Genomic DNA, 25,257 nt, shown 5'->3' on the forward strand with positions numbered 1-25,257 from the left:
TAGGCTCTGATACCAAATTGTCACATTCTAGCCCGGGACGGATCATTTCCCGGGCCCGCTCCACCACCGTAGCACGATATTGTCCGCTTTGGACTTACCATTCCCTCACGGTTATGTTTTTGGGAACTCACGAGCAACTTCCCAGTGGGTCACCCATCATGGAATTGCTATAGCCCCCTTCTCGATTAACTTCGGAGTTCCTACGGAACCCGAAGCCAGTGAGCTCCCAAAAAGCCTCGTGCTAAGTAGGGATGAGATTATACATATAAGGATCACTCTCCTGGGTGATGTGGGATGTCACACTAGCTTATTAGCATCTTAGTACACCATTTCGAAAATATGTATACATATATTTGATGAAAACGCCATAAGTAATTATGCCAATCAATCAACAAAAACCAAGGCATTATAATTGGAGCCTTTTATAAAATAAAAAAACGAAGAACCAAAGTGGAATATATGTTTCTATCCAAAGGGGTTTCCAATCACATTAGTTGTTATTAGCACTCTCAAAAAGTTGTTATGCATTCTTTGAGTGAATTTGCTTGTTTGTGCTTTATAATAAAGCAATGTAGGATGTTTTGGAACGTCAATAACAATATTCAAAAAGTTGAACCGTAATTTCTTGAAAGACAACGGACATTTCTACTTATAGTGACAATTAGTCTTGACTTAAATGCTCACATTCTAACATAAACAGCCTATCCATATGACCCCTTAGCATCTCCACGTTTCTCTAAATTAGCTAGTGAACATGGTCAAAAATCTATTTTAGCTAGTTAATTTTTAAAAATTAGAGAAAATTTGAAATAGGTCTAATTTTATAGGCCAACTTTTGAAATAGGTCTAATTTTTAATTACTTTGGATCCATATCAAAAGACTCCTTTAAATTAACATCTCCAACAACATTCTGTATTTTAATAAATCTTTAATATTTTATTAGTTCTTTAAGAGAGTTTTAAGAGGAGAGAAATAATTGAATAGTTTGCAAATGTGAAAATCTATCTTCTTCTCTATAAGTTTAAAGAGCGATTATTCACAAAGTTAGTTTAAAGAGCCATTTATGGAGTCTCTTGGAGCAATACTTTGTTGGATTTTTGCTAAAACGCTCTAATATCACCCATTGAAAATTGCCCACGTTAGGTGCAAAAGGGGCGTGTTGAATTAAACCCTAGAGGATAGGACCAAGAATCTTCAAACCTTCTTCCGCGTTGCTTCTCACTGGTTACGACTATAGTTTTGAGAGAGAGAGAGAGAGAGAGAGAGAGAGTATGTGAGTCTAATGGAATTTCGTTGGGGTTGAATTGGTCAGGAAGACTTTTCATACACATTTCTTTTCAAAATTACTATTTCGCCATCACTACCCCAACAAATTGATCATAACCAGAAAACTAGTCTTATTTGCTTAAGGCAAAAGAGAATCAAATTAATTTGGTTTTCTTCAGTCAAATCTGTCTCTTTTCCTTCTCTTTTCCATCCCCTTATATCCACCCCTTCTTCCTCACACTTTCATTAAGAAATTCACACACAACATTTCCCTTCTCTCCATAATATCACATCACAGCTCTCTCTCTTCCTCTCTCCCTCTCTCCCCCTCTCTCTCTCTCTAGCTACTTAAGCAAACTACCCATCATTCTCATTTGGTAGCTTTGGTGTTTCTAGTGCTTCAAGCATTATTACTTTTGTTTTTTTGGGTTCACATTTTTGCAAATGGAGAAGAGAAAGAGCATGGAGCGGGAGCAGGAGAGTCTAACCAGTGAGCTAACGCAAGGGAAGGAGCTGGCTGAGCAGCTCATGAGCCACCTCCACCATTCCTCCTCAGAAGAAACAAGAGATTCTCTGATTTCAAAGATACTGTTTTCATATGAGAAGGCACTCTCACTGCTCACAGGTACTGGGGATGGATCTGTTGGAGAATCCAAACACATCACAGCTCGTGAAACTATGTTGGAATCACCAACTTCATTTGGCAATAGTAGCCCACTGAGTGAGATCTCTGACCAGGATTGCAAGCACAAAAATGTCTTCAAGAAGACGTAAATTTTTTATCTGGTTTAATTTCGTTGAAGGGGTAGTTTTTTTATCAGTTCAATTCGATTGTTGAAATTGGATATTGATCAAATTGTTGCGATTTTTTTGTGCTGCAGGAAAACAATGCCCAGCTGGACTGAGGAAGTGAAGGTTTCCTCTGGAACAGGGTTAGATGGGAGCCTTGATGATGGCTATAGTTGGAGAAAATATGGCCAAAAGAATATCCTCGGAGCTAATCATCCAAGGTGAGAACTTTTACTTTTTGAAGTGTGAATTACTAATTCTTTATTTGAGCGATGTTCTAAATTGAACAAGATAACAAGAATATAAAAAAACCAAAAGCATGATGTGGCTGGATTTCCATCAGTCAAGTATCTATTTGCTCATAGAGGGATATACCTTTTGCTTTATGTCATCAGTCAATCGTCAGGCTGCTCATGTGTGTCCTGAAACATATGCAGGACGTGAAAATTCCTTGACATCAAACACCTTTTTCTTTTTCTTCTTTTTTGCTTAAGAATTATAACCGCTAATTATAGAAGATGATAATTTTTTTTTTCTTTTGGCATTTTTATTTCTACAATTGCATATATAAAGGAAGTAAAAGTACTTTGAAGTTAGAACTTATCCAACTGTGAATACATGTGGCTGCTAAAAGCGTCCTTCAAATTTTTTTGCAAGTTGGTCTGTATACAAGTACTGGTTCTGTTTTTTGCCTATAAGTTTGAAAATTCTAAAGCGTCTAGCAGTACAGCTCCTTTTAGCTTAAATGTGTCTTGGCCTGGTCACTGATCCAAGTCCAAAACCCGATCTATGGACGGCCTAAAATTTACCTGCAACGACGTATATATTACCAAAATCATGTATGGACCACAAAACAGCCGTTTGTACTCTGGCCCAAATTTGGATTCTTGATATTTAATCAAGAAAATACCATCTAATATATCACTTTCAATGAAAATCTACAGTACATGTAACATTTACTGAGAGAATAAATTAATTTATAAAGAGGGTTTTTGTTTTCTTGCCTTGCAGAGGCTACTACAGATGCACACATCGTGGAACACAGGGTTGCGTAGCTACCAAGCAAGTTCAGAAATCAGATGCAGATCCAACAACCTTCGTGCTAACCTACAGGGGAGTCCATACTTGTAACAAAGCCTCTCAGTTGGCTAGGGTTAAGCAAGGGTTAAAAGGCAACCAAAATAAAACCCTAGAAGTAAAAAAAGCGAAACAATTTTCACCAGAGATGTCGTTCAGTTTTGGAAGAGCAGGGCTTAGAGTTAAAACTGAAAATTTGGACGCTAGAGAGGATGATATATTTTCACCCTTCTCCTTCCCTTCCACTCCGATTGAATCCGAAATGGTTGGGGACCATATTTTCTGCTCAACGATGATGGAGAACAATTTGGTCGATGGCTATGCTCCAATATTTGGATCTCCAGCAGCAACGTTTGAGTCGGACTACTTGGCGGTGTCACCGTGCCATATGAGCAGTTTCGGACTAGCGCATGACGTGCAGACTTCAGAATCTGGTCTCACTGAGATAATCTCAGCTCCAACTTCAGTTACCAATTCACCAATTGGGGATTTTGATTTCTCAATTGATGATTTGGAATTTCCCCCAGAATATTTGGCTTAAAATGTTTACTTTTTCCCTTTCCACATGAGAAGGATAAAAACCCCAAAAAAAAATTGCAGAGGAGAAGATGAGGTTTGTTAAAAGAGCTTTCCTCTGCCTAGGTAGAAGTAACGCGTGAGGTAGCATTTCTGTGTCGCTTTGTCTTTCTTTTTCTTCTTTCCACTTATAGTCTCATTGATTTGTAAATTCTTTGGTCCAAGAGGAATAGTGCTGATTTTAAAAAATAAAATTGCATTCGAGATAAAGATTATATTAAATACATTTAAGTATTGTAACTAAATCCGTAAATATTATCACAATTTGAACTTCTTAACTGCTGCAATTGACTGATCACTGATCAGAGGCAAGTTATTTAATTGTCCTAGGTAATTACTTGGGTACAACAGTATTTTGGCTGGAAGCAAACTCACCCATCTTTTGGGCCCACTTTAAAGTGTCATCTAATATCACCTTGGCATCAAATTTGTACTCAAATCCAATTTTCTTCAGCTTTGTGGAACCCCAGCCAATGTCTCTCCCTGAATCCTCCACAAACCTGAAACAAGGATAGGATAATCTTGTAAAGTTCTGAATGTGTATTGTTAGGGACCATTGTAGATTTTAGAAGTTGTTATTAGTGCTCTAAAAGCGTTATCATGTGGTCCACCTTTGCAAAAATATAAAGGAGGAATTGCAAATTGAAGAGTGCATGATAACTTTTTTGGAATGCCAGAACAACAATACTGTAAAATTTTCTTAATAGCTTGTGTTGCAAGTTAGAACTTACTCTTCAGCTATTCTGAAACCTGGGTAATTTTTTTCCCAGTGAGATGCTATTTCTGCTGAAGACAAATACGCACTAGCACATAGAAATCTGCCATTGATGGAATGCTTCTCCATGCATAATATGTGTGCCTCACAAACATCTTCAATGTGCACAATTGGAACTTTACCAAGCAATTCCTCCAAAAATCTCAGGGTTTGGTATCTCCTACTATCTTTTGTGATTTGTGAAATGAGCACTCCCATGCTCTCAGGCATAGCAGTGAGAAGTGTGTCCCCTCCCACAAGGCCACAGGCAATGCTGACTACTTCAAGGTCACCACTAGTGTGCTTCAACACTTCTTTCTCTGAAAGGCTCTTTGAGTGTGTATAGTCCTACAAACACATTTTAACCACTCTTTCGTTTTTTTTTTTCCTTTTCTTTTAAAAAAAGCAAAGTACTAACAAATAATAGAGGAATCCATTCTTAAGGAAGAAACATGCTAGAGTCAGTTGCACGTCGGCACGTGAAGAAATCGGGTCCACTGACTTATTTCCCACTCTTACCATCAATGCTTGAGATTTCTTCATAAGCGACTTGACGATAGAACAACTTTCTTACACATTAATTATAAATTTTGTTTCTTAATTGAAATAAATTTGATATACTTACAATCAATACTTTATTGGCAAGGGCAAATGATGTTGTGCCTTGGCCCGTTCGTTAGTGCGGAACCGAGATTCAGATTACAACCTCACCAAAAATCACACACAGTTGAACAAAATAAAGTACAAGAAATAAAGACACAGAGAAATTTACAAGGTTCGGCAAAAAACTGCCTACGTCCCCGGAGAGATATTGCTCTTCACTATGAGAATAACAGTACAAGTATACATGAGTTAAATCGACATAACCCAATCCCATATCCCTTGTACACCCACTCACAGAATTTTCCCAAGAGCCTCACTCTACCCCAAGAGTTCTTTCACTAGAATACTTTTCACTCTAGCTCTCTTGATTTCTCTCACCCATGCCCATGGTAGAGCCAAATACTCACACCATCTCTTTTGGATGCTTTACATCTCTTCATCCGTTTCTTTGTTTTGCCAAATGCTCTCACCATTTTATGCTTTTCTTAATCTAAGCCTTCTCCCACAAAACATGGCTTTGAAAAAGCCACAAAACATGGCTTTGAAAAAACCACAAAACATGGCTTTGAAAAAGCCACAAAACATGGCTTTGAAAAAGCCACAAAACATGGAACTAATTTGGCCATTATCCAACAATCTCCACCTTGGCCAAATTGTACCAAAGTCCATTGGCCTTACGTACCAGCATGCACACTCTGAATCAACCTCGTTGGTCCTATTCCGATTCAGTCACTGCCAATGCATGTGCAGCTGCTGCAAGCTAAAAATCACCATTTAGCTTCAGACAGGATCTCAACACATCCTCGTCTCCTCCAGCAGGTTTTCCTCCTCTTCATTGTCTGCAACTTGGAAACTCGTCAGCGCGCCTATTTCCAGCAACAACCCATCGAGCCAGACAAAATTCCCACACTTCCTCCTACCTCAGGACCTTCTCATCACCTGTGAATACCATAGCTCCACCTGCTGCAAAACCCCTGCAACACTTGAGACTAAACATCACCAGGAGAAGTGTTGCTTCGAGTACCTAGAGGGCATACTCAAAGTCTTCCACCACAAACTTGCTAACCCGGCCTTGCACCCGTAGCACTGTGGACCCTTGCCTCAGGAACCGGATCCGAACCTGCTGTCTCTTTCAGATCCTTTTTCCAATTTTCTTCCACGATTTCAACCTTGAATAGCTTAAGCAGTCTTGTGCCCACCATCATCCATGGTCTCTTGTGTGTATCATTCTACACCAAAGAAGCTTGCACCTGCTCCAAACTTACTGTTTCTTTCCTTGCAGTAAAGTTTCACAAGGTTCTCGTACAAATCTGAAAGTGAGGTAAGAAGAAAGAGGCCTTTGTCTTCTTCCTCAACATCAACTTTCGCAGTTGATCCAAGCATCCCTAAACACGGCTTCCATTTCTTCAGGCTTCCATTACTCTCCTTTACCAAGAGCAAAACCGCCTCTCCCTTTAAACTGCTGATGTGAGAATTACTTGACACTCAAATTAAACCCTCTTTTTGACAATTGTAGTATAAGTATAAGTAGGGATCGTTCTGGACCGGGGATTAGGAGGGATTGTTAATCACTTGGATTTTTGACTCAAAAACGTAAAAACAATATAAAACACTAAACTAGACTCAAAGAATGTGAAACTAAACGTTAAAACATTAAGACAAACCAAAAGACTCAAAATTCTTTAAAAACACAAACTAAATTGATTTCTAACTAATTTGACAATAAAGTAAAGGGGGGATTGTGTTTGGACGATATTAAATTAAATGGACAAATTGTAATTAAAGGCAAAACGTAAATATGAATGAGATGAAAATATGGATGATGGAATAGCCAAGGGGTTCATCTCCACACATGTTATACTTGCATACAAAATTGATTCTCAGTTGGTCTTTCGATAAATTATGGAACTCGACACTTCAAGTTAATTAGTTCCGCTTAAATTAACCTTCAAATTTCCCTAGAATCATTGAATTGGATGAATATGCATCGCAAACAAATTATTCCTAACAAGTTCTCTATATGAACAGCATGATAAAGATACAAGTTAGAATCATTACGTTCTTTGGAAATTATAAGCATCGACAAGGCATTTGTAACTATGAAAAGCATGATACTCGTGTCAAGAATTCATTTAACGCGATTGTTTATAAGCAACCTCCACTACTTGTGAATATAAGTTCATAACGATTAGGTGAAATTCACTTATATTCTAGCGTCATATTTATGCATGAAAATTAAGCGCGCATTCTTAATAAACATTCATAAATAAGTTATCAATCAAACGGTTAAACAAATTGAATCCAACATTCATGAAATCCCAACCAAAAGTAATCAATTCATATTGCAAGTATAACCATGGTTTCGAATCACCCCCTAGCTAACTAGGGGGATTTAGCCTCTCATACCTTTGAAATCAAAGAAACACCTAAACATTCCAACAACTCAAAACTTGAATTGTATGAACGTTTAAGCACTCTTCTCTTCCATTCCTTATACGTACAAAACAAAGAGAATTAAAATGAAACTTTGAAATCAAAGAAACACCTAAACATTCCAACAACTCAAAACTTGAATTGTATGAACGTTTAGGCACTCTTCTCTTCCTCGTTGTTGTAGCACAAGGTTTAAGGATAGGTTGGTTGGGGGGATGGAAGTGTGGAATGGAGTGGAAATGGAGAAGATGGAGAAGGGGAAGTGTTTGTGTATTACAATGGAAAATGAGATGATTTGGTGAATGGAATGAATGGGTATTTATAGGAAGAGAATGGGTGTTAATGGATGTTTGTTTAAGGTATTTGGTGGATGGGAAAAGGTGTGGATGGTGGGAATTATGGTGGATGGATGGTTTAGTGGATGTAATTTAGGGTTTATTTAGGTGAATGTGGATGCATGGTTTAGTGGATGTAAAGGATAATGGGATGGTGTGGAATTAAAAGCTAAAAAAAATGGGATAATGGGCATTTAAGTGTGAATGGAATGGTGGGATGCACTAATGGAAATTATGGAATGGAATGGTGGGATGCACTAATGGAAATTATGGAATGGAATGGTGGGATGCACTAATTAGGAGGAAGAATTAGGGTGAAGGGCTTAATGCATGGATTTGGGCCAATTAGGGTGAAGGGCTTAATGCATGGATTTGGGCCAATTATGATGAAGGGCTTAATGCATGGATTTGGGCCTAAAATGCCCCCCCTTGCATGGCAAGGGAAAGGACTTGGGCTAAAGCCCATGGAAATGGCTCTAAAATGGGCTAAGGTTAGGGTTTAGGTCATCTAAAAGCCCAAAGCCAAGAATAGAAACTCACGACAATGGAAACCTCCAAGAATAGAAACTTCCAACTTTAGAAACTTTGGTTACCAATTCCGACTTCCTTGCTCTTCACTTTCATTTCTTCATTTCTTAAGCTCCTTTGACCTTCAACCTCGTTCATTCCTCGTGCTCCATTTGCATACACCACATTCCAGCTCAGTTTTGCTCCAAAAGCTCCCAATTGCATCATTTCATGTAATATGTCCTTTAAACCTGAAAACACATGAAAATAGCTTAAAAGACTACTTTAACGAATAAAACATAACAAAAATGCATAAGAACTAGCTAACTAAGGCGCATAAATATGCTTCTATCAAATTCCCCCACACTTAGCTTTTGCTAGTCCTCGAGCAAAACAAAACAACTAAAGTAAACAAGCTGAAACAAAATAAACAAAACATAACCTAAACCTTCCAACAGTTGCCTCAGGGATTTCCAATGAAGCATGACATGTCAAAAATCATTACTCACATAGCTTTTAGTCTTACTTCCCCTCAAGCACATACTTAATCATAGTCACCATTCACTAGTTCGCATTTAATCAAATAAAACACATTTTGAATGTAGTAACATGCCTTAGAGAATTCCCTCAATTCCTCTCTAGTTATGCACTCAATTTTCACTCAGATTTTCTGACTACACACCCTACACTAGTTATATGTGAGAAGATTGATGTAAACATGAAAGACTAGTACTCACATATGTTATAACAAAGAACGCAATTTCTGGGGTAATTAAACGTGTTTGGATATGATCTCATGAATGGAATGCTACTACTTAGATGCGAGAACCAGTGACACCATATGCTCATACCAAATTCAAACTCCACAATTGAAATGCACAACACTCAAGATAGAAGTCAAGGGTTGTAACGGGACTTGGGGTAATGGCTCACAAGGAAAGGTAGGGATAAACAAAAGTTCTTTAAGCAATAGCAAGTAAAGTAATGAAATTAAGACCTAGAATTCCCTTAGAATGCAGAAATCAACTTTTAAACAAATAGGGGAGATTCAAACAACTATTAGGGCCTAATTCATTGTTTTGGGCCCTTTCTTCAACAACCAATACATTTCAACTTTTTTTTTTTTTTTTTTTTTTTTTCTACTCGTGCCTATGGCACATAACTCACATCAATAATCCTTCCCCCACACTTATTTTCTGCACACATTAATCAAAGGGAATTCATTCATGCTTACTATGCTTCAAGAACAAGGGTACGGATGGTCCTAATCTAAGCTAGGTGAAGATAATGTGGGTTAACAAAGAAAGTAGGCTACACAAGGCTCAACGGGGTTAAATCCTACAAAACAAATGAAAAGGGAAATATGGCAATTTGGCTATGGTGTTCACTACACAACTTCATCTTGAATACGTGTTATGCAAATCAATGACATGCTTTGAATGAAATGGGCATGAGTTCTAGCATTTGGAACTAAGTGATGAAACGCCTTCTAAGTAGTAACCAAGCAAAGAATAATGAGATCATGCAACGACTTAGAAAACAATGATGCATAGATTATAACTCTCCAAATAACGTTTAGGCTCAAGTCTCACGGGGATGTAGCGTTTGTTTAAGTTCCTTCCTTCAAGCATGTTACAAAAACTAATTTTTATCATTTGTGATTACAAGTGAAATCGTAAACTATAACGATAACCAAGCATAAACCAAAGAGTATATCAAACGTCCATCCATGTTTGTAACTTTCTTTAACCATCATGCAATTAAAAACCAAATCCTCATCATTGTGTTGGAAGGTGACCTACGACACAAACACACAAAAACAACTCTTTTTGGGTTTTTCAAAACAATTTTTCAAATTTTTATGGTATTTTCGGATTTTTAAGTCAACACACACTAAAACAGTTTAAAAACATTTTAAAACAGCAAGGAACAACACTTGAAGTTATGGGTGATAAAATCCAACAATTTTGCATCAACATACTTAGTTACCCCCCCATACTTAAATCAAACATTGTCCTCAATGTTTTAAGCTTAAAACACACCAAACAAAAGAAAACATATAAAACAACAACTAAACATACTAAACATACTAAACATGGCAGAATGTATATATCAAAGAGAAGAGTTTTAGAGATGCAAATCTGGTTATGGAGTGTAAATTCCATCTTCTCCTTGGTGATTGCAGTGAGGCTTCATCTTGAGTGATTCCACAGGCTTACTCTTGAAATGCGCTGCTCCCATCGTTGATTTTCCTTTGTGCTACTCTTGAACTGGGCCGCAGGCTTCCTTTGGTCTCCCCCGAAGGTTTGAGCTTCCTCCTTTTATCTGTTTCTTTGTTCAATCTCTCCAATTCGTATTGAAGAGGGTTAGAGGATAGCTCAGCAAAGCTAGGTAAGCAACCAGGGAATAGAGTCCAGATAGACTCCAAGTGCCGGCTGATTGCTTCTTTCACTTTGCCATGCAAGTAATATCAAGGACAAAGGAAAAGACAGGGAAAGAGCATGATATGAGATACCTTTGCTTTTGCCCTTGATGATATGAGATACCTTTGCTTTTGAAGAAGCGGTGAATGAATCAGCACATGTATTTGTGGTGCTGTTTCCTCCTGGGTCATCTGTACTCCAGGCATCTGGTATCATCTTTGGGGAAGAAGAAAGAATGGAGTATTTTGAAAGGCTTTGCTGGGAGTGCACCCTCAGAGGTGAGAAAGAGTTGGGCATTTTCTTCAGTTCTGTTTTGCCAAAAAATGAAGGTCGACATATATAGGGAATTAAATAGCAAGTGGTGGTACTGTTCTTTTACCGTTGTCGACAAACGTTTTGATCCCGCAAATCCGGCTTTTTGAAATAGTGGCGACTCTTCGATTTCTGAATTTGCCTCTTCGATTTCTGAGCAGTCGCCCCTTCGATTTCTGAACGATGCCCTTCGCTTTCTGAACGACACGTAGCAGCGCGGATGCGGCTCTGTCTGAGATCTTTTGACAAGTGGCACGCGTTTTTTGCAAAGTCGGGAGTTTTCGACAAATATGCACACGCTTTCTGGAAAGCCGGGAGCTTTTGGCTTTGTCTCCCACATTTGTCAGCTAAAGTGTGCAGCTGATTTCTCGCCTTCCACGCGTCTTCTGAAAAGCTGGGATTGCATCTGACGAGAAGAGTGGTGTCTCTTCATTCTGAATTGGTGAACGCCTCTCCTTTAATAGAGGTGATTGATCACCTTCTAGCATGCACACTTGAAAATTGCCCAGAAATTGTCTCCGGCCCGTTTGAAAATCTACTCCGTCCACCCCTTCTCTTTTAACTTTGTGAACAATGGCTAGCTCATCCAACCCATCGAACCTTTGCTTAGATTTGAGTCTAAGCAGTGATCCGGTCGCGTCTCGTCAGGGTAAGGTATGGTGCCCGTCTTTCTTATCTTCCCATGGCCCTCTTACAGATGAGGACTCTGTGATGACGGATCCCACAACGGCTACGATAGTGGCTCGGAACCTCCTCACTCCCAAAGACAGTCAGCTGCTTTCTGGACGGTCCGATGAGTTGGCCGTTCAAGAGTCCCTGGCTCTTAGCGTTCAGTGCGCTGGCTCTGTGTCCAACATGGGCCAACGCCTTCTTGCTCGCTCCCGTCAGGTTGAATCCTTGATGGCGGAGGTGGAGAGTCTTAAGCAGGAGATCAAACAGCTTAAGTACGAGAACCGAAGTTTGCACGTGCTTGCCAACAATTATTCGTCAGGCATGAAGAGGAAGCTTGATGAGCTTGATGACCGTCAAAAGCTTGCAGCTTTCTTCCAGAGGCACCTCTTTCCTGGGTCATCCAGCGTTCCACCAAGGTTTGGGGCCTTGAATGATCTATCTTCGGTGCCTCCCGCTCCGATGCCTTCCGCTCCGATACCTCTTGTTCCGAGAGTGTTGCCACGTAGTGGGGCCTCAAGTACACAACCTTTGTGAAGACTCCATCTTTCTGCCATGTTTTTATACAATTGTAATTTATCGAAAAAAATCAATGAACAAGCAAAAGTTTTATTTACTGTATTGGGTTGCCTCCCAAGTAGCGCTTTCTTTTACGTCTTGCAGCCGGACGAATAACCCAATCACTCCAGGATATGTTCACGAATCGGATGAGAACTCCGAGTCATGAACTAGTACCTAAAAGAAGAAACAAAACAAATTTAAGAATCTGGAAAAATAAAAACAAACGAAAATAAAACAATCCAAGGGATTAGCAAAGTTGCTAATCCCCGGCAACGGCGCCAAAATTTGGTGCGAGATTTATACGCACACAAATTAAACCCTCTTTTTGACAATTGTAGTATAAGTATAAGTAGGGATCGTTCTGGACCGGGGATTAGGAGGGATTGTTAATCACTTGGATTTTTGACTCAAAAACGTAAAAACAATATAAAACACTAAACTAGACTCAAAGAATGTGAAACTAAACGTTAAAACATTAAGACAAACCAAAAGACTCAAAATTCTTTAAAAACACAAACTAAATTGATTTCTAACTAATTTGACAATAAAGTAAAGGGGGGATTGTGTTTGGACGATATTAAATTAAATGGACAAATTGTAATTAAAGGCAAAACGTAAATATGAATGAGATGAAAATATGGATGATGGAATAGCCAAGGGGTTCATCTCCACACATGTTATACTTGCATACAAAATTGATTCTCAGTTGGTCTTTCGATAAATTATGGAACTCGACACTTCAAGTTAATTAGTTCCGCTTAAATTAACCTTCAAATTTCCCTAGAATCATTGAATTGGATGAATATGCATCGCAAACAAATTATTCCTAACAAGTTCTCTATATGAACAGCATGATAAAGATACAAGTTAGAATCATTACGTTCTTTGGAAATTATAAGCATCGACAAGGCATTTGTAACTATGAAAAGCATGATACTCGTGTCAAGAATTCATTTAACGCGATTGTTTATAAGCAACCTCCACTACTTGTGAATATAAGTTCATAACGATTAGGTGAAATTCACTTATATTCTAGCGTCATATTTATGCATGAAAATTAAGCGCGCATTCTTAATAAACATTCATAAATAAGTTATCAATCAAACGGTTAAACAAATTGAATCCAACATTCATGAAATCCCAACCAAAAGTAATCAATTCATATTGCAAGTATAACCATGGTTTCGAATCACCCCCTAGCTAACTAGGGGGATTTAGCCTCTCATACCTTTGAAATCAAAGAAACACCTAAACATTCCAACAACTCAAAACTTGAATTGTATGAACGTTTAAGCACTCTTCTCTTCCATTCCTTATACGTACAAAACAAAGAGAATTAAAATGAAACTTTGAAATCAAAGAAACACCTAAACATTCCAACAACTCAAAACTTGAATTGTATGAACGTTTAGGCACTCTTCTCTTCCTCGTTGTTGTAGCACAAGGTTTAAGGATAGGTTGGTTGGGGGGATGGAAGTGTGGAATGGAGTGGAAATGGAGAAGATGGAGAAGGGGAAGTGTTTGTGTATTACAATGGAAAATGAGATGATTTGGTGAATGGAATGAATGGGTATTTATAGGAAGAGAATGGGTGTTAATGGATGTTTGTTTAAGGTATTTGGTGGATGGGAAAAGGTGTGGATGGTGGGAATTATGGTGGATGGATGGTTTAGTGGATGTAATTTAGGGTTTATTTAGGTGAATGTGGATGCATGGTTTAGTGGATGTAAAGGATAATGGGATGGTGTGGAATTAAAAGCTAAAAAAAATGGGATAATGGGCATTTAAGTGTGAATGGAATGGTGGGATGCACTAATGGAAATTATGGAATGGAATGGTGGGATGCACTAATGGAAATTATGGAATGGAATGGTGGGATGCACTAATTAGGAGGAAGAATTAGGGTGAAGGGCTTAATGCATGGATTTGGGCCAATTAGGGTGAAGGGCTTAATGCATGGATTTGGGCCAATTATGATGAAGGGCTTAATGCATGGATTTGGGCCTAAAATGCCCCCCCTTGCATGGCAAGGGAAAGGACTTGGGCTAAAGCCCATGGAAATGGCTCTAAAATGGGCTAAGGTTAGGGTTTAGGTCATCTAAAAGCCCAAAGCCAAGAATAGAAACTCACGACAATGGAAACCTCCAAGAATAGAAACTTCCAACTTTAGAAACTTTGGTTACCAATTCCGACTTCCTTGCTCTTCACTTTCATTTCTTCATTTCTTAAGCTCCTTTGACCTTCAACCTCGTTCATTCCTCGTGCTCCATTTGCATACACCACATTCCAGCTCAGTTTTGCTCCAAAAGCTCCCAATTGCATCATTTCATGTAATATGTCCTTTAAACCTGAAAACACATGAAAATAGCTTAAAAGACTACTTTAACGAATAAAACATAACAAAAATGCATAAGAACTAGCTAACTAAGGCGCATAAATATGCTTCTATCAACTGCTCAACTGAAAATTCCATGGTGAACAACAAATCTGGACCTCCAACGAACCAAAGCCCCCAACGATGCTCTGATACCAATTGTTGTGCCTTGGCCCGTTCGTTAGTGCGGAACCGAGATTCAGATTACAACCTCACCAAAAATCACACACAGTTGAACAAAATAAAGTACAAGAAATAAAGACACAGAGAAATTTACAAGGTTCGGCAAAAAACTACCTACGTCCCCGGAGAGATATTGCTCTTCACTATGAGAATAACAGTACAAGTATACATGAGTTAAATCGACATAACCCAATCCCATATCCCTTGTACACCCACTCACAGAATTTTCCCAAGAGCCTCACTCTACCCCAAGAGTTCTTTCACTAGAATACTTTTCACTCTAGCTCTCTTGATTTCTCTCACCCATGCCCATGGTAGAGCCAAATACTCACACCATCTCTTTTGGATGCTTTACATCTCTTCATCCGTTTCTTTGTTTTGCCAAATGCTCTCACCATTTTATGCTTTTCTTAATCTAAGCCTTCTCCCACAAAACATGGCTTTGAAAAAGCCACAAAACATGGAACTAATTTGGCCATTATCCAACAAATGAAAGATTGAGGGGAGTCCAACAGGACTCATCCATAAACTGTTTGAAGCCATTTCCAGAGTCTTTGATTGGTGATGCGGCCACCACAGAGGCTGTGTAAATGAGCCGCTTTATGGTGCCTGATTTGATACAAGACCTCACTATGCTCTTAATTCCCGAAACTGCAGCTTCAGAAGTGTCTTTGAACTAGTCCAGTAATAAACAAGCGTGGCATTAGAGCATCTCCAAGGAGATATCGAGTCTTAAGAGGAGATGTCATTGTGCATGTTTGACATAAAAAATCATTTTAACCGAAGTATTATTTGTTGATCAGATTTGAAACCTTTATGATTATGAGTAAGATTTGACATCAACATCAAATTTAATTTTAATTAGTTTTAATGATGTGTTCCTTATTCCACTAACAATTTAACCAACAAAAAATTTTGGTTTCAACATAGTTTTTTTAATAAATACAATAATCTAAAGCTCTATATTAATAAAAAAAACATTTGATAATTCGGTTGGAGAAGTATAAAATTTGACAAAAGACATCAAATTATCACATAAGTCATTAATTGCAATTTAACTGTTATAAATTGACATTTTGTTTGGAGGTTGGAGGTGTTATTTGGAAACTTATTAAACTCTCAAGTTTGCAGCGGTTGGATTTAATAAAAAAGCCGCTGTTATTGGCATAGATTGACGTTATTTTCAGTCACTTAGGAGAGTGTATTTTGTCACATTATAGAGGGGTAGGATATTTTGTTACATATAATACTGGTTTGGTATTGAAGTGCTTTTATAAAAATGAGTATAAAAAAAATTGAGTTCAAAAAGTTGTTTGGTAAACATTTAAAAAAAAATTATTTCACCATATTGGATAAAAAAAAAACTGAAAACGTAAAGCAACAAAAATAAATTTATTTTCACAGCAAAAACAGTTTTATTTCAAAACACATCAATATCAAACTAATCTATAATTAACACAAAACATTACTGTCACACATAAAATAATATTTTCTAGTGAGGAAGGCACAGGACAAAAAACCAGTAACTTTTCGCAACACACAAAAAAAATTTACTTTCTCGATCAGATAAGTAGAAATAATAATAATTAACAATTCTTTCAAACCATTTCAGATCTAAATCTCCCCTTTTCTTTTCTTTTTCTATTCTTGTAATATTTTAAGTCAGTAAGACAAGACGATGAGGAAGCTAAGAACAGACCTGAGTATCCTTGGGCTCGTGCTGCAATGGGGTGGCCAAGTGAAAAATATAGTTGCACCCTTGAATTGCTGTCTCAAACTCATCAGGATTATATATATCTGCTTGAAACAATTTCAGTCTGTTGTCTGCACCAAGAGTAGGAAGACCCTTGAGAAGTCCCACTTTAAATGGATCACCTGCAAAAATATTTATCCACAATATTAATTAAGCAAGTTTTGTGTGTGTGTGTGAGAGAGAGAGAGAGATAGAGAGAACCCAGATTTCTTAGGGTTGCATGGACGGTGTATCCTTTCTCTAAGAGCCTTTTGATGCGTGTGTGTGTGTGTGAGAGAGAGAGAGAGAGAGAGAGAACCCAGATTTCTTAGGGTTGCATGGACGGTGTATCCTTTCTCCAAGAGCCTTTTGATAAGTGAAGAGCCGAGGTAGCTTGAGCCTCCAGTAACGCAAACCCTAGTGTTCTCCATTTGCGAATTCGATCAGCAATTCTAAGCAAAATCCCAAGTACTGCTATATCTAGTCTTGTGCTTTTTATACTAGTGAAGAGTAAATTTATAAATTAAATTTAAAAAACACATGATTTATTACTAATAAAAAATAAACATAATTTATAATGTTTAAGTAATAATTCAACTTCCTTGACATTACTTTTTTTATCCAGCAATATATTAAATATTGGAAGTAACGTCATCGAAACGGCATCGTGAGGAATTTCCGAACACTCCAAATTCTTGAATAATGGTGCATTGCACCGCAGTGCCACGTTGTGGATAAACTTATTCCCCACTCCAATATAATAATGCCAAAAGAGCCGTGTTACATTATACTCTTCTAAAACCCGGTGGAAAAGTATTGTTCATTAACAGTGCTTCACCGGTTTTGCCCCTCTCTTGGTGTGTAATTTTTCGGTTTTTTTGGATTGTGCAGTGAGTTGACGATTTTGCCCCCCTTTTATTTCTGGTGCCGCGCGTTGCTCATCTTAGAAAGAGGGGGAGGATAAAAGTGGTCCGGCCGTTGCTTTTCTCTTTTGACCAGTTGCCCACGCGTCCTCCATTGTCTTCCACGCGTCGATCATCCTTTCCGATTCGATCTGTCCAATTTTCTTTCGCCTTTCCATTTGCCTCTCTCAGTCCTCATTTTTTCAGTTTGATTTGCGTCTATCGTTCTCTCGAATTTTCTTGGGGCTTTCATTTCTTTCTATCTGATACTTGATTTTCTTAGTTTGTTTCCGCTGATCTTTTGTTTCTTCCGCACATTCCACTTCTTTTTCGTCATTTTCGGTGTGGATTTGAAGAGGATTTGTGAAGTGGCTTTGATTTGATGGTAAGTTGGTTTGAACGGCTTTTAGACTTTGGGATTGTTTGGGCTGATTTGGAGTTTTTTTCATTGGTGAAAAAAAGATGGCTAACAGTAAATTGATTGTATTTTCATTTTTATTGAATTCAGGTAACCATGTTCAGTTTTCGGTTTGATTTGAAGGAATTTCTTGCGTAGAAGAGCTAGGGTTTCTTGGTGAGTTCTTCGGGTTGTGCATCTGGGTAATTTTCTTTTGTTAAAATTTGGGGCTTTTGTTATCGTTATTTCGGGTATCGTGATTTTGGGGATTTTGTTTTTGTAGGTTCGGATTCCCCATCATGGTGTATAATTTTGTATTGCATTTGGCCTTAGGAAATCGTGGTTTTTTGGATTTGGGGCTTTTGATTGCAGCCTTCAGAGCCTGTGGATTTTGGATTTTAGACTTCTGATTTAGAGTTTTGTTTGGTTTTTGGTTATATTGGACTTGAATTTGCTTTTTTGTTGTCCGATTATATTGAAATTAGAGCTTGGGTTTAGATTTCTATTTGGTTTTGATTATAATTTTCTGCACTGATTAGATTTGATAAGTTGAGAATAGGTTATTAGTTTGGTTTGACAACTGATGGATGTAGAGGGAGAGGGAGAGAGAGAGAGAGAGAGAGAGAGAGAGAGAGAAATTGTGGTTTGTCATTTTAAGTTAGTGGTTTGCTGCTTTAGACTCATTAGTTCAACCTCTGCTGATTAACCAAAACCAGGTATACAAACAAGACTCAAGACTTGATCAAGTAGGTGCTTTAATCAAATGAATTTATTAATAAAAGAGTGCAAGACTTGAGAAAGAAATTAGTGACACAGATCTCCAGGCTAGAAGCCAAACTACACTCCCACAGGCCACATCCAAGCAGCAAACAGATCAGCTTTTGGGTTTATCATCAAATAAACATATTCATCATAAATTAACGTTTAAGTTTGTTTTTAATTGAGTTCACAAATGAAATCAACCAACTTTTCATACCCTTTTGATAGGAATTATAAAGCAATGTTGACCGCATTTTGTGTATTTGTTTTTTTTCTTTCTTTTGAGATGTATTGTTTGTTTATATCATAGATGATGAAGAATTAAAGAAATTAAATACCGCTTTGGATGAAAAGTTCATGTTGATGACAAGTACTATTGCTGATATTAACTGTCCCTCATCTGCTTTAATGATATATATATATATATATATATATAGGGAATTGTTATTAGCACTCCAAAAATCTCATTCTACACTCCTCACAAGTGTATTTTTCTTTCTAATTATAGAAAGTTTGCAGTGCAAAATGAGATTTTTGGAGTGCTAATGACAATTCCATATATATATATATATATATATATATATAATGTAACAAGTTTTCTATCAGTTTGTTAATATGCATAACCAATGCAGGTTTTTTAACGCTAACGCTGGTTTGTATTTCTGTGAAAAATTTTTAGGAAAAACAAAAGTAGGTTGAACCGATCTACATAAGTGAGTCGAAAGAGAAATTAAACTCAAGAGCTACAGAATGAGAAATGGTCTGATAAAAAATAGGAAGTGAACACATACCAGGATGATCTCACAAGGTGAGATTTCAGTATAAATTTTTCATTGCCATACTGAGTGCTGCTTTTAAACCAATTTCTATAGATTCTGTTTTTAGTTTCCTTTTGCTTTATCAATTTACGTTACTTCTTTGAACCAAATGCAAGTTCCAATATTGCATTACTAACAAAATAAATTGCATGAAACCGAAGCTTTCTCTGATTGAGAAATCTCTTTTTGTTTAAATAGTGTTACAAGTATTGTGTTTTTTTTTTCCCAACAAGTGGCCTTAAAAGGAATCAAGTATGTAGGGGAATAGTAGGATCTTCACATCAAAGGTGGAGATCTACTCCTTCTCTGATGTTAAACTTCTACTGTGACGTTTTTTATTATAAATTTTGGTAAAATCATTGCTTATCATAAACCTTATCACAATACCAAAGAACAGGGAGAGAGATCAAAAATAGAGAGGTGTATATTTGAACGTATGTTTACTTTGGGGATTTTGGATAATGATCAAGAATTGTGGTGTTAGTGCATCTCTAAGTTTTTTTTTCCCATGTTTCTGCATACTGTTTATAGCTAAATGATTTATATATGGGGTCTTCCAAATTTTTTAACTGTTACTCTATATGAAGTTGTATTAATTTTTGATTCATTTATTTCAAATCTTTTGTTTCGCTGTGTCTATCTTATTTCCTTGCCCTTCAATGCACCAAAAGATGTGGCCTTTTCTGTAATGTTGTTCTTACCCTTGCCTTTCTTCATATTTTCTCTGTCATGATTCTTAGTAAGCTACTGAGCTATCTTGGTATGTTTTTGTACTCACCTTTCAAGTTTTAGACATTACTTTGCTTGTCAGAGATGTTTCTTTAATTAATCTCTTTTTTTTTTTTTCAGTTTGGCCACGATGATTTCTCTTTTTCTTTTGATAAAAGAGGGCATTTTAAGGTTTTGTGATGTTTTGGTATATATATTTTCATGAAGAGCCATGAAGATATGTTATAGAACCAATTTCAGGAATCACATCATGCAATTTGTTTTCAAATCACTACAGTTGGGTATGTTTTCTTGGTTTGGAGAGAGTTTTGAGAGATAATGTGTAGTAATTTTACTGCTTCTCAAAATTTATCGAATCGTTTCTTTTTAAATTTTTTTATCGCTTTTCAGTCTTAATTTTTTGTTCTTTCTTGCAATTCTGAATTATTTCAACTAGGAATGAAAAGACACTATTTTTTTTTACAACATTGTTGAGAGTGTTGATGAAGGTGTTAAAAAAGCAGTGTTCTTTGTTTTGATGAAAATTCTTGCAGATTTTGGTGTTTAATTTTATTTGAATTTCTTAATTTGATCAAAGGATGCTCTGGTTAGTAGCAACTTTTATTCATTGGTTTTTTATTCGAATTTATAACATGGAGGGTATAGGTGAATGATGAAGCAATTTGTTTGGTTTCGGAGGCGGTGGTTTTGAAGATTATGGGCCTTTTTATTCAAGGTGAGCAATTTTAATTTCTTGGATTATTGAATAATTATCATGAATGATGTGGAGTTGGTTTGAATGATTTCTGTGAATTTACATTTAGACTTTCTGGAATTTGGGTTTTAATTTCAGTAATTCCAATTTTTTTCATGGTCTGTACCCCTATCCCGTCTTTATCGTTTGTGAAGCTTTTTAATTTCAGTGATTACCCAAGTTATTTAGTTTTGACTATGTTGGTTTTTTCTTTACTGATTTTTTCTTAATAATGTCGTGTATTTAATTGAGTTGTAATATATAAATTCTTGCTAGATTGAAGGGTTTTTAACTTATTTGTTTGCAGTGTGGGACGATTGTTGATTATCTCATTGACCCTGGCCTTTGTTGCCGGCACAAGTGGTTGACATCCCTAATCACTTTAAGTAATGTCTCTATCTTGGCACGCATTTCAGACTGAGTTGTTAATGGGATTGTTCCTTAACTAGACAATTTTTTCCCGAAATCTGTATTTATGTCGTTGCCATGCATTGAGCTATCTCATGAATCTTCTTATGTTTTTAGTAATTCTTTTGTGTTGCCATGTGATCCTTCAAACAGATGCCCCTGCATTCTTTTCCAAATTTATGGAACATAGAGAAAAGGTCCAAGTTTCCTTGTTCTTTGTTAACAAAGATAATTGTTGCTTAATGTTTTTCTTGGCTATCCTACTTTTATAGTAGGTCGTGGGAAAATCCCCAAATTACTGCTTAGGAGTATTAGAATAGGCATCCTGATTCTCTTTTTCTTTCATAAATATCTATTCGATTGAAAAATAGGCCAGTGTTTTCCTTACATGCTCATTGTCCATAGACTAACCCGAATATTTAGAGTCGTACTTTCTATGACTTTTTTGTGAAGTGAACAGATCAAGCTCCACTCTCAACCTGGTTAGTCTTCAATCTACCAATTACTTGAATGTCCTGTCTTCGAATTTGTATTTGTTTGGGTTTTCAAAATTAATGTCTGATTTCTACCATTTTCATTATTGTTCTATTGTTTTAAGCTACAGATGAAGTGTTATACATGCATGTTAGGTAGAATTAAGAAGTGAATTAGGTCCTTTTGAGAATGCAGGCGATAATTCTATGGGTGTTAACTTGGTTTTTAGATTGATTGTTTAGTTATAACATAAATTAAATCACTGAAAAAAAGTCCTCTCTAACTGGAATAAAAGCATATTTTTTTTTTATATATATATATATAGTATAAACATGTTGATGTATAAATTAATTGCATGTATTTTAATATTTCGTATTTTTCCTTGCCTAGGTTGTTTTCTTGACAATCAAGAGTAATGGAGGGAAACCTTAGGTGCTTCCGTGAATGACTGATTTTTTTCCTATGTAGAGACAAAAGTTCTACGATTGTTTGTATGTGGACTGTATCAATTAAATCTTTTGTTTGTTGAAATTTTCTGACATTTTTAATGTAAGTAATATTAATCGTCTATGGCATAATTTTTCTTATAATTTCTAATCTTGCAGCAACGCGGGTACCAATTTCTAGTTTTCTACTATTTCCCCGTATAACTAATTAGGTGGTGAACAAATAATGTTGAATTTAAGTGACCACACTAATTTAAAGAATCCGGATCCTTGCCAGATCCTTTTTAAAGAATCTCAAAGATCAGTGAATCATATTTGTTCATCATATATTGTGTGGTTAGAAATTAAATATTTTTATTTAAAATTAAATACAAATAGTACTTGATAGAAATTGATCGTACGATGTATGATAAACGGATAAGATTTTTGGATCTTTAGGATCCTCTTCAAAAGGATATGGAGAAGATCCTGTGGATAATTTAAAGATTTTATTTTTTTAACGAAAGATTAACGTATAATAAGTTAGTAATAATATGGTTTAAATTCGCATAACTAATTTAAAGTTTTAAACTACCTATCAACCAAAAAAAAATCGTTAATTCAAAGTGGGTGAAAATATAATTTGATCTTCTATCACAAAATAAAATAAAAAATATTAATGTAACTTTGCACAAACCAAATTTTATTTTATTTTTCTCTTACCAAGTGTTATCATAAGACCGTCTCTAATTTCAAATATAAATTGAAGTTTAAATGTAAATTCAAATTGCTATTCGAAATTCAATTCCGATGGTGTACATAAAAAGCTACAAGCCTGGATCAGTAGTCATTGGAAGTCAGTGCCACCTCTTTTCCTCGCACACCTTATGCAATCATCTAATATCATCTTGGTGCAGTACTTGTATTCAAAACCCTTCTCTTCAAGCTTTGTAGAACCCCACACAATTTCTCTTTTTGGTCCATCCAAATACCTGAAACCGAATTCCAGAATCCTATTAATCTTGAAATTTAATCTCAAAAAAATTTGACAAAATACCTTCGGAAAAAAAGATGGCTACATACTCTGGCTTCACTTGAAATATTGGGTAGTTTTGTTGGAAGTAAGTAGCAATTTCTGCTGATGAAACATATGAGCTTGCGCACAAAAATCTACCACTTATTGAAGGTTTTTCCATGCAGAAGATATGGGCATCACACACATCATCGATGTGTACTATGGGAATTTTCCCAACCAATTCCTCCAGAAATCTGAGTAATTGGTACTCCGTTGCACTGTTTGTAAGCTGAGAAATAAAAACAGCCACGCTCGAGGATGTGAAGGGCAGAAGTGCATCACCCCCAACAAGGCCACAGGCCAGAGTCACAACCTCCAGTCCACCATTTTTTTGGTTCCCATAGCTCAAGATTTCTCTCTCTGCAAGTGTTTTTGAATCCACATAGGCCTGCAATTATAATTTAAAAGATAGCGTAAGGCAGACCATAAAAGTCCGAGTAGAAACATTTGGCATAACATTGAATTTAGAGGAGCAATATATGATTAGCTAGGAAATTTGCAAGGGCTTGCAACGTAAGTGGTTAAGAGCATTTACCCCGGTACTTGAGGTTCTGTATTCAATTCTTCTCTCTCCAACATCGATTCCGTGAGAATGATAAACTAAAAATAAGAAAAATCCAAGAGAAAATGCTATGAAATTTATGTACCTTACGATAAGCATTAGAACAAGCAAATGAAAGACTGAGAGGAGTCCAACAGGTTTCTTCCACCACGTTTCCAAAGCCACTCCCATCCTCTTTCAGTGGAGATGCAGCCACCACGGATGCTGTGTAGATTAGCCTCTTAACTGTTCCTGATTTAAGACAACATTCTGCAATGCTCTTTGCCCCAGCTATGGCAGCCTCAGTTATGTTCTTGTACTGCTTTGCAATTTGATCACGTCATATATAAATATCAATTTTTATGTTCTTGTACTGCTTTGCAGTAATTTGATCACATTATATATAAATATCAAATTTTTTAACATAGGAAAAATAGGAAAGCTGGTTTAGATCAACAAATAGTTTCAACTTTAACATAAGTCCATGGTCATTTCATTTCTAGCATACATGAATAAAAACACTTCTTCTCTTCAAGTAAGGGTAGCAGAGCTAAGGTCAATACCACAAAAGGTTGATTGACCCAATCTTAATATTGAAAATATATTTGTGATCTCGAGCAAATTACCCCTTTTGAAAATAGATTTCGGATCAAATATGTGCTAAACTATAGGACTGTATATCAAGATCATGAAGGGGGAAACCTGGGAATTTTCATTGTGTTGTAAGGGAGTTGCTACATGGAAAACGAATTCACAGCCTTCAATTGCATGCTCATACTCAATTGGGTTGTAAATGTCGGCTTCAAACAGCACTAATCTAGCATCAGCATCAGGAAGGCTCTTCAGAAGGCTCACTTTGGTCACATCATCTGTCAATATTTCATAAAAGCAAAATTCATTTTAGGAGACACAAAAATAGAAAGCAGGAGAGACGAGAAACGTATTATGTTCTATGAAAACTGTGAATTAACGATTCTAATTCATAATCTGACAATTATAAATGTCACGCACGTACCCAAGTTGCGGAGTGTTGCATGGACAGTGTATCCTTTTTCTAAAAGCTGCTTGACAAGCCAAGAACCAATGTAGCCTGCACCGCCTATAACACATACCTTGTAGCTAGTACTCATGCTCATGGAAAAATCGGTGGGTTCTATTAAGAAATATCCTTGTGATATGTTGTGGAATCCTTGTAATATATCATCATTACTGTAGAATATTTACTTTCTTATATTAGTTTGGTCAAATCCCACTTTAGATGGATTACTTTTAGACAAGGATTGTCTGCTCTCCTATTTCGAGTGTCTTTTTATTTGTGTAGTCACGGTTAAGCCATATCAACATTTTATATTACTATTCATGTTTGTCTTATTATCTCTATAAAAAAATAATATAAAATAT

General features: G+C 36.6%; 3 protein-coding genes and 1 long non-coding RNA gene across 7 annotated transcripts; 2 read left to right on the forward strand and 2 right to left on the reverse strand.

Annotated features, from left to right (window-relative positions):
* Positions 1 to 1,389: 1,389 nt before the first annotated feature.
* LOC125469162 (probable WRKY transcription factor 46) lies at positions 1,390 to 3,919 on the forward strand. Its single transcript, XM_048566230.1, has 3 exons — positions 1,390 to 2,037; positions 2,149 to 2,277; positions 3,068 to 3,919. Exons 1-3 carry the CDS (start codon positions 1,712 to 1,714, stop codon positions 3,672 to 3,674), a joined length of 1,062 nt encoding a protein of 353 aa, XP_048422187.1. The 5' UTR covers positions 1,390 to 1,711; the 3' UTR covers positions 3,675 to 3,919.
* On the reverse strand, positions 3,886 to 17,123 carry LOC125469163 (putative anthocyanidin reductase). The gene is made up of 6 exons (XM_048566231.1): positions 16,915 to 17,123; positions 16,563 to 16,738; positions 15,357 to 15,539; positions 5,089 to 5,118; positions 4,441 to 4,811; positions 3,886 to 4,209 (listed from the first exon to the last, which is right to left on the reverse strand). Exons 1-6 carry the CDS (start codon positions 17,024 to 17,026, stop codon positions 4,044 to 4,046), a joined length of 1,038 nt encoding a protein of 345 aa, XP_048422188.1. The 5' UTR covers positions 17,027 to 17,123; the 3' UTR covers positions 3,886 to 4,043.
* A 433-nt stretch (positions 17,124 to 17,556) lies between these two features.
* Positions 17,557 to 22,405, forward strand: LOC125469165. Of its 4 annotated transcripts, XR_007251524.1 has the most exons (6): positions 17,558 to 17,882; positions 18,006 to 18,071; positions 19,333 to 19,461; positions 20,846 to 20,915; positions 21,241 to 21,319; positions 22,206 to 22,405. It is a non-coding gene; the product is annotated as an uncharacterized LOC125469165 (long non-coding RNA). The 4 variants fall into 4 exon arrangements; XR_007251523.1 differs by having other exon boundaries at positions 17,557 to 17,882; positions 18,006 to 18,097; positions 21,241 to 22,405; XR_007251525.1 differs by having other exon boundaries at positions 20,839 to 20,915; positions 21,241 to 22,405.
* Positions 22,130 to 25,032, reverse strand: LOC125469164 (putative anthocyanidin reductase). The gene is made up of 5 exons (XM_048566232.1): positions 24,872 to 25,032; positions 24,559 to 24,725; positions 23,963 to 24,175; positions 23,324 to 23,703; positions 22,130 to 23,232 (listed from the first exon to the last, which is right to left on the reverse strand). Exons 1-5 carry the CDS (start codon positions 24,990 to 24,992, stop codon positions 23,088 to 23,090), a joined length of 1,026 nt encoding a protein of 341 aa, XP_048422189.1. The 5' UTR covers positions 24,993 to 25,032; the 3' UTR covers positions 22,130 to 23,087.
* Positions 25,033 to 25,257: the final 225 nt, after the last annotated feature.

The sequence above is a fragment of a genome, unplaced genomic scaffold (assembly GCF_019419815.1).
Source record: "Pyrus x bretschneideri cultivar Hongxiangsu unplaced genomic scaffold, Pyrus_bretschneideri_v1 Contig40, whole genome shotgun sequence".
Classification (NCBI taxonomy): domain Eukaryota; kingdom Viridiplantae; phylum Streptophyta; class Magnoliopsida; order Rosales; family Rosaceae; genus Pyrus; species Pyrus x bretschneideri.

Coding starts and splice junctions, on each gene's coding strand:
- LOC125469164 (XM_048566232.1), bottom strand. CDS start 24,992: ATGAGCATGAGTACTAGCTACAAGGTATGTGTTATAGGCGGTGCAGGC. Junction 24,726..24,871: donor TGCAACACTCCGCAACTTGG/GTACGTGCGTGA, acceptor AAATATTGACAG/ATGATGTGACCAAAGTGAGC. Junction 23,233..23,323: donor ATATTTCAAGTGAAGCCAGA/GTATGTAGCCAT, acceptor ATTCGGTTTCAG/GTATTTGGATGGACCAAAAA.
- LOC125469163 (XM_048566231.1), bottom strand. CDS start 17,026: ATGGAGAACACTAGGGTTTGCGTTACTGGAGGCTCAAGCTACCTCGGC. Junction 15,540..16,562: donor ACGAGCCCAAGGATACTCAG/GTCTGTTCTTAG, acceptor TTACTGGACTAG/TTCAAAGACACTTCTGAAGC. Junction 4,812..5,088: donor TTGCCAATAAAGTATTGATT/GTAAGTATATCA, acceptor ATGTGTTTGTAG/GACTATACACACTCAAAGAG.
- LOC125469162 (XM_048566230.1), top strand. CDS start 1,712: ATGGAGAAGAGAAAGAGCATGGAGCGGGAGCAGGAGAGTCTAACCAGT. Junction 2,038..2,148: donor AAAAATGTCTTCAAGAAGAC/GTAAATTTTTTA, acceptor TTTGTGCTGCAG/GAAAACAATGCCCAGCTGGA. Junction 2,278..3,067: donor CTCGGAGCTAATCATCCAAG/GTGAGAACTTTT, acceptor CTTGCCTTGCAG/AGGCTACTACAGATGCACAC.